The sequence below is a fragment of the Anastrepha ludens genome, chromosome 5 (assembly GCF_028408465.1).
Source record: "Anastrepha ludens isolate Willacy chromosome 5, idAnaLude1.1, whole genome shotgun sequence".
Taxonomy (NCBI): Eukaryota; Metazoa; Arthropoda; class Insecta; order Diptera; family Tephritidae; genus Anastrepha; species Anastrepha ludens.
The window spans coordinates 75,455,198-75,467,498 of record NC_071501.1 but is presented as its reverse complement, the minus strand read 5'-3'; the positions used below and the strand labels follow the sequence as shown (position 1 = coordinate 75,467,498).

Sequence of the window (12,301 nt, the reverse complement as noted above, 5' to 3'; positions counted from 1 at the left end):
ACTTCCCATAGCCATTACAATGTTCACGACCCTCCTACACTCAATTGAAGAGTGAGAATAGGACGACGTAAGACAGGGCGAGCCCATCCATGTATACACAGATGGCTCAAAGCACGCGGGTAGGGTGTGACGGCTGTATATTCTGAACATCTGCGGATCTCCTTTAGTTTTCGGCTCACTGACTGTTGCAGTGTTTTTGAGGCTGAACTGGTTGCAATAATTCAGTGTGATGATATACTGGAAAATGATAGCTACATGTAAAAATAAATACAATTCGGCACCTGATGATTTCTTTCTGTTCCCGAATATCAAAAATAAAAAGCGTGATCAGCGTCTTTTAATATCTGAACAGCTCGTTTTAGAGGTTTATCCCCTTCTGAGTGTCAAAAGTACGTATTTTCAACGTTTAATCGAATGCAGAAGTGTATTGACTTCCGAGGAGAATATTTCTAGAATGAATAAAGCCATTTTCATTATTATTTTACTGCTTATTAAATTTTAGTACATACAATAAAGTGCAAGTATAAAGTTGCTTGAAAATCTCGTTGATTTTTTATAATTTTTTTTCCTTGGCATTTTTGTTTATATGAAGGATATGCGCCACAATGTCAGAGAAAAAAATTATAAAAAATCAACGGAATTTTTCTAACTCAAAATAATGTAAATAGAAAAAAGGAAAGTAGTCAAAACGTTGAGGTACTATCGTTTCGTCGCAGGCTGTATGAGGTATGTTTAAAAAATAAAGTGAGTGCGAGTTCGGCAATTTTCTGTTATCGAAATAATAGATTAAAGAAGTTGCATACAATTTTGTGTAAAAAGTGGAATTAAGTGCTCAAAAACACTCGAAATGTTGACAGTGGCATGCGGTGAGAGTACTCTGAGTCAAAAAAATGTTTACAAGTGGTACAAGCTTTTCACAGAAGGTCGAGTAGATATGAATGACGACGCTCGCTCTGGACGTCCCAGCACATCAACAACCGATAAAAATGTAGAAGAAAGTGAAGTGAAAATTGTTATGTAGAATCGTCGAATCACAATTAGAGAAGTTGCTGAGGATGTCGGCATAACGGTTGGCTCATACCATGCAAAATTTTGGGCATGGCAGCGAAGTTCGTTTTAAAATTGCTGAATTTTTACCAAAAACAACGTCGCATGGCCATCGCTTAGGAGTTGTTGGATGACGTCAACGAAGATCCAGATTTGCTTAAAAGTGTCATAACTGATAACGAATCATTGGTATATGGTTATGACATCGAAACCAAAGCCCAATCGTGCCAATGGAAGAGTCCAGGAGAGCCAAGACAAAAAAAAAGCACGCCAAGTTCGATCAAATGTTGTAGTACATCAGGAGTTCTTACCACAAGGTCGTACGGAAAATAAGGAATATTACATGGAAGTTATGCGCCGCTTGCGTGAAGCAATACGAGAAAACGACCGAATTGTAAAAAAAAATCATGGCTTTTGCAGCATGATAATGCACCTGCTCGGCCAAACACCCATGCCTCAGACAACGTATTCATCAGATTTGGCCCCTGCGACTTTTTCCTGTTCTCAAGACTGAAGAGACCCATAGAAGGACGGCGCTTTGGAGGATTGAGGAGATAAAAACCAAATCGCTAAGAGAGCTCAAGGACATACCAAAAAGTGCATATTAGAACTGCTTCGAGGATTGGAAAACACGTGGCCTAAGTGAATTATATCTGAGGGCAAATACTTTGAAGGAGATAAAGTAGCAATTGATGAATAAATAATTTCTTTTTGAGAAAAATGAGAATTCACCTTATTTTTTGAACTCACCTCGTATATATATTTACTATGTACACAAACACATGTGTGAATATGTCTTGAACAAATATTTACAGAAGTTTACATCCTTTTAACACGTTTCTGTTTTTCTGTGATTAAACGCTTATTAAGATAAGACCAAAAGTCATAAATGTCTTGAATCGATTGAATTGCATCCCTTTGTCTCCACTTCATATGTATTGTAAATGTATACATATGTATATGCATGTGTGCGCCTGCATGAACATTATGTTTGTAATTACGGTACATTATCAGTTAGACGCTCTACCGATCGCTACCTTTTCTCTGAGCTTGCATTTATCTACCTGCAAAGGCCAATCAGAAATCCTGCAAACGTTCCTTTTTATCCTTTTACGAGTATTTATTTGTGCATGATTGTCCTTTGGCCTCTTGTCGTTAGCCGCTCGTGTTTTTCATTTAAAATGTGACAATAAATTCACGTAAATGTGACAATTAGGTGCCATAATGAGTTTTTCATAATGGGCTTAGGCGACAATTTTGTGACTCTATTGATTGGACACACGAGCACACAGACAGCTAACGGATATGCTTTGAGGATTGCGCGATGTTTTGATTTTGGAATGCGCTAAAATGTTAGTTTTGTCGTACGGCTGCATTAATGCCAATTGAGAAGAGGAAAATATGGCAAGTGTCGTGATAAGTTAGACTTAATTGAGAATTATCCACTACGCCGATCGGTTCTTGGAAATTTGTGCCAGTGATAGGGTTTTATATATGGATATAGTGAAGTTAATAGTTAAAATTAAAAGGAATGTTGCAAAGCAGTTTTTCTTAAAGAAATCGATACAAAATTAAAAATATGTCAATAAGCAGTTTAAAAATTTTCAATTAAACTTCAGTCATTAAATTTAATGAGGAAGTATCTGCATGTGTTCGTAAATGCTTTAAATCAAAATTATACAAAAACTAAAAACAAAATCTACAAAATTTCCTAAAAATTTTATTCGGTTTAAAAAAAAATCGAACATTTTTTTAGAGTTGTTTTTAGTATGCGGCAGCTTTCGTTTTTTTTCCTAAGAATAGAAATTTTCTATATAGAAAAAATGCCTGCAAAACTGCCTGCGTTCTACCTCATGACTTCTAAATTATTAATAAAAGGTGGAACAAAATTAATCACTCTATCGCAAGATTTACAATTTTACCAAATGGCGTCGTACGTCAATCGTATTTGACACATGTGAACTAGACAGCTAAAATATACATACAAACAGGCACGGAATGGGAGATTTCCATCATTCAAAATATTTTTTTTGAGTTTTTCAAAGACTAATTGGGTGCTTGTAATATTAGAATTGCACCACATTACAGGTATAAGAAAATTCAATCGGCCTCAAAGAAATTGAAAAAATTCTAAATATGTAATCTGGTTTAGAATTTTTAAATTATTATGAACTTAAAATTTTATTTAAATTTTTTTTCTTGTCTTTTCCGCTCTTCTCTGGTTTATCATAATTACTTAATTTCACTAAAATACGTAAAATATTTCGCACTTATAGAGTCCTCTATCCGAATTGTTATTTCTTAGAAGTTTAACTGATAGTCAGACATATTTTTTATAAATTTTTTATACAATATCAAATGCGAATCACTTCTCCTTAATATCGGACAATAAGACCAGTTAATTTTTGAATGTTTCTTTTTGCCATGTTTCAATTTTAATTTAATGCCATCAAATGTATTAGTACAAACAAAAATGTGCTTAAAAGTAAGAAAGTTCGAAAGACGCCTGCGCGAAAGACTACAATTCAGCAGGGCAATGCCAATGTTAAGAAAATTAAGTGTGACCCTTTTAAGTCATCTCCAGCTATAACGCTGAAAATAATTAAGGAATATAGCCTGAATTAATCTAGCAGACTTGTGCGAAGAAGCCTCTATGGAAATATATTAAATGGGCGTGACAGAAGAAAAAGCCGCTGTTGTCGAAAAAAAATCAATGCGCATTTATCCTTACCAAAGACGTAAAATTCTGGAAAATAATACTTTTTACGGACAAAACTGAAATTAATATGATCGGTCGTGATGGCTAGAATTTTGTTCGTCGTAAAAGAACCAAGAGCTCAATCCCCGGGACACAACAAAGACTGCAAAGCATGGTGGGGATAACTTGAACATTTGGAGATAATTTTCGTGGAATGCAGTTGGATCAATTGTGAGAATAAATGACAATACGAATAAATTAGCTTATCTTGATATTCTTAAAAAGGCGATGGGGTCATATTTCTTCGAGTCCATGCCACTAAACTGGTTATTCATGCATGTCAACGACCCCAAGCAAAACACATGGGCCTAACAAAGAAAACACATTTTTTTATTCAAAATTCTTTATTCATCAACGTAATTTCTATCAAGAACAACGCAATCATTCTAGCGCCGTCCTAACATTTCAATACCACTTTTGTAGAACGATTTATATTTTGCCTCAAAATAGGTCTGAGTTTCAGCGATAACCTCTTTATTTAAGGGGTCCCGGTGATCTAGAGCGTGAAAATTTAGGGTATTTTCAGGAATATTTTTTATAATAAAAAAAAAAAAATGAAAAACGATATTTAAATTTTTTAGGCGTTTTATTTAACTTCTTTCACATACAAAAATCATTTTTTTTTGCTTTTAATTTTAATAGTTTAAAAAATGGCGCTTAAGTTGACCCTCCCGAAAAATTGGACCTGGACGGTGTTGACCATTTTGGCTCTTCTATTTATCTGAAACACAAAAACCAAAAAAATTATTAATCAGTAATGACTGTAGCTATGGCCCTATGTACTAGAATAAAAAAAATTTATAAAATGGCACGGTTTTGAATTTGACACTTTAAAAAGCGGGTTTTTTCAGTTTTTTTAATCCAGAAAAATACGAAATAATAATTTGATTCTAGTGTGGGCGTTAGCCATTGATGTTGTGAACAACAGACGATTTGGTTGAATAGTATTTTTTTTTTGACAAAACTAGGCCGAAAAAAGTCCTTTCGAGATAAATGAGTTTAAAGTTCGAGGGACAGGGCCGCTCTCTACCTAGTTAATGGGCTGTAGAAGCTATAATATTGAGAATTTCCGCATGAAAATTTCATAGTATATTCTTAAGATTCTATACTTTCGAAATATAGAAAAAACAATAAATCGATTTTTTTTAATTTTTAGGCCCCCTTAAGCGAAATTTCTTGCCGGCGAGCATTTTTTAGGTCTACGAACAGCCATTACTTGCTGGGAGCCAAATCTGGAAAATATGGTGGATCTGGGAGCAATTTGAAGTTCAATTCATGTAGTTTTGACATTGTTTTGACTGACTTGTGATACGTTGGGTTGTCTCGATGAAACAGTGAGCAAATGCGGCACCCATTTTGAACAGAACTTTCTCATAGTTAAATGCTCATGCAATATAAAGCCAACACGTCCGTTTGATTTCTTTAGGACTTCACTTTTCTATCATTCAAAATGATTTTGTGGAATTTTTTAATGCTTTCTGGTGTTACCGCCTCATTTGGACGTCCACTGCGTTGTGCATCATCGGTGTCTCAAGGACCACGTTTAAAGTCAGCAAACCATCGTTTTATTGTTGTTTCTGATGAAGCGGAGTCCCCATAACACTTTTCAAGCTATTGATTCTTTTGAAAGGTATTTTTTCCATCAAGAAAAGCAGAGTAAAATTAAAACACGAAATTATTTTTGATTTATTGTTTTGAAAATAACAAAAGTAGCGTCACTCTTAACAGAATAACTCACGAACTCATGAATAGAGTATCATGAAATTTTAAAAGCTGTTTTTTTAAGGCTAGTACTAACTGAAAAAGAGGTGCACGGCACTTTTCAGCCCATGTACTACAGCAAAAACGGTGAAAAACTTGTTTTCCAAAACAAAAAAAAAAGCAGTTTTGGATTGCGCAAAGCGCCGACCTTAGCTCCATTGAACATTTGTGGAACGATATTAAGATTAACGTTGGGCAAGGTGTTCAGAAAGAATGGAACTCTACTCCTTTGGAGAGATGTCAAAATTTAATGGACTCTCAGCAAAATACTAATGAGGTAAGTAATTAAATAAACAAATTTAATCAATTTGAAATAAATTTTTGTTTGTTGCAGATCAGTGAAAGTGCACGATTTCAGTGCCCAGTTAAAAATGTGATAAATTCCGATTTTTCTAAAAATAATCATCATGATTTGTTATTGTGGGGAATTGCGATATTTCTCTGTTCATAGAGTTAAATGGTTATTAGCAAAATCGATGCGTTTTCGTTTGTTCAAAAGTGAAATATGTGTCTTTCTTTGAGCGATACTATCATGGTATCCAGTTCACGTAAATCGTTTCAAGCAGTTTCCGCACAAATACTTTTTAAATGTTTGGTTTACGCTTTTAACGATTTTTGATTATGTCATTCGAGGTTAGCCTCGCCAAATTGATTACGTTGTGTTCTTTTTGGATCGATAAAGTTCCTGTGTATCTAGTTCCGATACACTAATTCATTTTTCTTTGGTTTCCACTTCTTAAATTATTACGACTTTAAAACAAAAAAGTGCAACTGAGTTCGTTAACTGGTCAATTATAATAACAAAGAATGAAAAATGTGCAAACATGAGAAAAATTCCTAATAAAATTATGGAATACAATGAAGAAACAAAGTGAACGCAATGTTTTTAGCTTTGGAATTCATGTACATTTTGCAGCAATTAGTTAAGCTAGTTAATCAACTTAAAAATATTTGTAAGGTGAACGCAGACTTTATGGGCTACAGGATAAGATCAGATTTATTCGAACTTGGATATTTCTACAACCTCCATACTTCACGCATTATAAAGGGTGGTAAGTTTCAAGGGCCGGTGTTGATTTTGAATAAAATACAATTTTTTTAGGAAATTATTATCATTTCTCTTTATTATGATAATATTGGTATACTCAATTACGCATGGAACAAAATATCGGCACACCGCCATCCGATGGTCCAAATTTTCGATGACGCTGAGGCATAATTGAGGTTCTATGCCGTTAATGTGCCGAATTATCTCATCCTTTAGCTCGTGAATTGTTGCTGCTTATCGACGTACACCTTTTCTTTCAAATAACCCCAAAGAAAGAAGTCCAACGGTGTCGTCGACGCTTAGGTGTCGTTCACATTCAACATCGGCCCTTGAAATTTAACCACCCTTTATATAAACAAATTCAAAACATGCTCCATTCCAGACAGAATGTCTACCAAATTTGCACACAAAAATACCCACCTGTTGGTATAGACGAATTTCACCCAGCTAATATTGCGAAACATCCTCACACACTCCCATCCTTTAGAATAGCAAATATGCATTGCATGTACATACAGATATACAGTAATTGCACATAATTAGGGAGTATTACATGCTAAACATACTTAAAATCAATTCTCATAGTCTTAATAATTATGATTCTCTTGCTGAGTATAAACAATACGGTTAACCATAAAATGAGAAGTTCTGCGAAAAATATTACCCCCAACAAGTGCAAGTGAATTGAAAAGAAAAAAGAAAAGAATGCAAAACAAAGAGTGTCAAAAACTAAGTCATTCCATTATTTTAAACAAAAACCATTTAAGTACTTTCCTATTGGATAATTCAACTCCAAATGAAATCTATTTTCATTTGCCTTGAGAGGATTAACATCAAAAATTCGTGAACAATCGAAGTTACTTCGGCATTTGAATAGGAGAATAAATTGAATGTGCAAGTAAAAAATCACAAAATTCACACATATTAACTACTTACGGAATATCGTGCATGCATAAGTACACAAATATATGTATGTACTATGTAACTGCCGCCCTCAAGAGAGCAATGGTACGTGTACATACATATAGTAGGTTTTTGTGCATACCAACAACAGTCGACTAACCAGCCTGCTTGTCTGGCTATTGTTGCTATTGTGACTTGAAAGATTTTTCACATAATCAGCTGTGTCACACGCATGTGTAGCAGTAACAACAGTATTCCAGAACTTTTTCCTCCAAATAACTAACAGAACATTAGAACATTGCATCACAATGCAGCTCTTGCAGCTCTCTGCATCTATGGCCCTCTGACAAATGTGAGGGGCGTAGGTGTGTCGGCGATCTTTGCCAAACCCTGTAATTAGCTGTACGCATTTTCTTTGATGTAAGCCTCTCACCTGACAGTCGCTCACACCTACCCACGACTAAACATATGTGTGTATGTATGTATGAGTATGCATGCCATTATTTTCAACCTCAATCACACTTTTTCGCAGCCAAATTTCAAGGGAATTTTTCGCACAAGTGTTGCACAATAGTCAAGGATACAAATGCACATACATACTTATTACTTAAGTAGATATACTCGTATGAGAATTTAATGAAAATTTTTTACTTCTAGACTTGCGGTCGCGTGGCATTTTTGACATCTGCAATCGATCAAGCATCAAAACCTAGATGCGTGCATATGTACAAATGTGTATAGGTGCGCTATTGTTTTGTCTTTCGCGCCTTTCGTACCCATTTTATTCGATTATATTCTATTGTCATGTGAAATCGTGTGAAACGCAACATCATTTGTTAATTTTAGTTCTGGTCTACTTATTTCAATTTCAAGTAAAACGGCGGTAGAATTGATTTGATGTATCTATGTAGTAGGTGAGGCAGTGCATACATATTCATACACATACATGTACATATGAGCTAAATAAATAAGTATATATGTATGTGTAAATATCGAAAAATTTATTATTGATAATTCGGTAAACATAATCTTCTGAACAGATATATGTATGTACGAGCTTCAGATTCATTTCCACGCACAAAAATAGTAAAAATATTTTTCCAAAGAATTTTTCAAGTTTTTTTTTTAATCGACGGCATTATTCAATTAGTTGGCTAAATGACAGTCCAGAGCATTGCTTACAAGCCGAGAGTAAACGCGAAAAAAGAAAATCAGTAATGAATTTCGCTCGAGATCGAGCACCTTAAAGTAAATGAGTTTTTGTATATCGAATCATTGCTCGCATTGGCAGCATCGCAAAACGTCATGGAGGTGGTCATCAAAATACTGCAACATCGCGTGAAATGGTTCAAAAAGTGAAGAAACGACTTGAGCGAAATCCCCGCCAATTAAATGGCGAAAAAACTGAAAATATCTGACCGTAGCATCCACCGCATACTCAAAAATTACCTCAAAGTCAAGCTTTACAAGATCCAAAAGGCGCATGATCTCACACCAAAGCAGCAACAAGTCAGACTTGAGAGAGCGAAGGAGTTCCGAGCACTGTGTTTTTTAGCGAGAAAATTTTTCAAATTGAGCAATTCGTAAACTCCCAAAACGATAGGGTTTATTTGACCGACCGCTCACACGAGAATTTGAGTCATCGATTGGCCACCAGGAGTCAGCACCTGCCACAGGTAATGCTTTGGGCAGCTGTAACCGCAGATGGGCGCTCTCCAATCGTTTTCATCGAGTCAGGCGTCAAGGTAAATGCGAATTATTATTCTGGAGGTTGCTTTGAAGCCATGGGCAGACAAACATTTCGGTGGCAGACTATGGACGTTTTAACAGGACTCGGCACCGACTCACAAAGCTTGAGTGAACCAAGAATGGCTAAAAAATAACGTTCCGAATTTCATAACGTCCACACAATGGCTCTCCAATTCACCACACGCGAATCCGATGGATTATTCTCTTTAGACCATTTTGGAGAGGAAGGTCCGAACTAAAATATTCACCAGTCTCGAGGCGCTGAAAAAAGCCATTGTCCGCGAGTGGGCGAAAATACCTGCAAGCCACATTCGGACAGCTTGCAAGTCGTTTCTGGACCGTCTCAAGGCCATAGTGAAGGCAAAAGGTGGTCATATCGAGTAAATTTATAGTAATTGATTTTTTATTTTTGAACTGAATAAAAGTAATTTGCGGAACTAAATTTATGGCCTTTTCAATTCGTTACTCTTCGAGAGCTGGACCCTGTATAAGGTGGCACAAAATTAATCACCCTATCCCAAGATTTATAATTTTTGCAAATAGCGTCGTATATCAATCGTATTTGATACTTCTGAAGTAGACAGCTGAAGTATGCAAACAGGCAATAAATTTTTTCATTTTTAGAGGGATTCAATAAATTTCCTTTCGGTCGCTCCGATTGACCCGTTGACCTTGCCAAATAGGATCACTTGCATACAGGCATATAAGTGGTATTTACATAAACTGCTTAGCGTACAACACAAATGCATGACACATAAAATAATACACATAAGACGATTTTGACACTATAATTTGCAAACACAAAAGCCACAAAAATTCAAAAGAAATTGAAAGTATGAAGACCAAACCGAAGTACTCGTATAGTATTGAATATTTTCACAAGCCACAAATTGCTGGCAAAGAAATCGAAACGGCCGATACAATTGCAAAGAGGTAGCACTTAAAGGCCTATTACAAATTAAAAGCAACAAGAAATTCATTACAAAGGACTCAACAACAATGAATTTGCGGAAGCAACATTACAAGAATAATAACAGGCAATAGGTATGAAATAAATGTATACGCACACTCATACATAAGCACAAGAAATTTATGCTGCCGTAGCGAAACAATTAAACGTTTTGACCGCAAGCCAATTAGGGCTGGTGCGTGCAACAACAATATACAAGAAGAGAAAAGCGATCACTAAATGAGAACGAAAAAAAGGAAAAGAGTCAAAGAGAGCACAGCGTTAAATGGATCAGAAATGCTGATAAATATTGTTTTTTTACGGTCAGATGAGGACAGGTATGAAGACGCAGAGAATCCAAATTTCAGCCAATCAAATTCTTGTCGTTCCTTTTGCATCCTTCTGCTTAAGGCTTTTCCTCAATGCTGCATAAATAGCGGGCGCAGCTACGAGCGCCACACAGTTCTAATTCGCTACTGAGGTATGCAGTTTGGAGCATTCCAATTAAATTAAAAACGAAAATGTTGACCAGTGAATATTGCAACTCTGATTTCTCGTATTACCCTGCTACATTGCACGAATATGAGGACCAATCTGAACGAAGTGAATATAACCCAATAAAGATTAGTGAAAATATGGAAGAGTTTGCGGCTTTGTACGGCTTGGAATTCAGCAGCAGTAGTCCCTCATTGTCATCGTCGTCATCTATAGAAAGTCAACCGGATGTAGCGGATTGCAATTTCGATGAGAATTTTGCAAACACCTACGATTTTGATTACACAATTGAAAGTACGCAACGTATCACTGGCATCAGCGAAAATTCTAAATTCCGTTCAATTCCAAAATTGCAAAATTCACTGAAGTGCAATCAACCGCTAAGCAGCAACGATTCTTGCACACCAACAACGGCGGAAAAGTGGAAGAATCGAAACGTACAGTGCAAGACGATGCACAGAATTGGTCTCCTGTCGCATAAGCCACCAACTCAGCTCCATTTCCATAAAATGTCTGCCATGTCAGCGAATACGCCCAGCTGTGCCACACAGGAGGTCCTGCGAAAGCGCCGACTTGCCGCTAATGCACGCGAACGGCGCCGCATGAATAGTTTGAATGACGCTTTTGATAAGCTGCGCGATGTAGTGCCATCACTGGGCAATGATCGTCGCCTTTCGAAATTTGAAACGCTGCAAATGGCTCAAGCCTACATTGGGGATTTGGTTAAGCTGCTAACGCGTGATTATTAAATTTTTATTTTAAGAGAGTGGGAGAGAGAGAAACATTTTTTAAATAATATTGTAAATGTGTACATAAGTATGTAAATTAGATTTTAGATATTTATTTATCTTACGAATTAAAAAGCTTCGCAACGAGACTACGTGATTGAATAAGAGTTTTTTGAAATTAAATTTGTGTTTTTAAATAACATGAATTTTTCAGTGAAAGCTAAGTTAATAAACTTATGAACATGCATTGAGTCAAAAAAATTTTGTCACATTGAAAGTTTTTTAAATATTCCCATTTTTTCATGCCAATGTTTTTCTTTAATTTTGTACAAAAATATAGTTATACCACAATCGCATATTAGGGGTTAGGAGTAGTCAGAGGCCCGAAAAATGACGATTTTCAATAATTTTTTTTGCTAGTCAATTGCTTTATTTTACAAAAATAAAAACATAGCATTAACACATCATGTTTCGACTTGACTTTAGTAAAATTAAAAAAAAAAAAATTAATAATGGTAAAAGTTATTGCTGTTTGCGTGAAACCGGTTTCTCCAGAAGTCCCTTGCGGCGATCATCACAAGCCTTTGGAGATTCATCTAAAATCAATCGCACAAGAGAAATAAGCTTTATTAATAGATAATCTTGTACCTGATCGAAGCTTGTTTTTCAAAATTAACAATTTGGCGGCCTCAGTGCAACGACTACAGGCGTACTGACAACAAAAAAATATGTTTCAGCACTTGTACTACCTGGAAGTTGTAAATATATATAGTAGGGTATATATAGGGAATATATATATGTAGGTGTACATATATACACATCAAAATGGACATTCATAAGAATAAAACCCGAGAAGTCGGTTG

General features: G+C 35.7%; 1 protein-coding gene across 1 annotated transcript; it reads left to right on the top strand.

The window, feature by feature from the left end:
* The first annotated feature begins 10,629 nt into the window (after positions 1 to 10,629).
* LOC128863539 (uncharacterized) lies at positions 10,630 to 11,905 on the top strand. The gene has a single exon (XM_054102749.1). It carries the CDS (start codon positions 10,737 to 10,739, stop codon positions 11,457 to 11,459), a length of 723 nt encoding a protein of 240 aa, XP_053958724.1. The 5' UTR covers positions 10,630 to 10,736; the 3' UTR covers positions 11,460 to 11,905.
* Positions 11,906 to 12,301: the final 396 nt, after the last annotated feature.

Excerpts from the sequence above, each read along its gene's own strand:
- LOC128863539 (XM_054102749.1), top strand. The coding sequence starts at position 10,737 with ATGTTGACCAGTGAATATTGCAACTCTGATTTCTCGTATTACCCTGCT.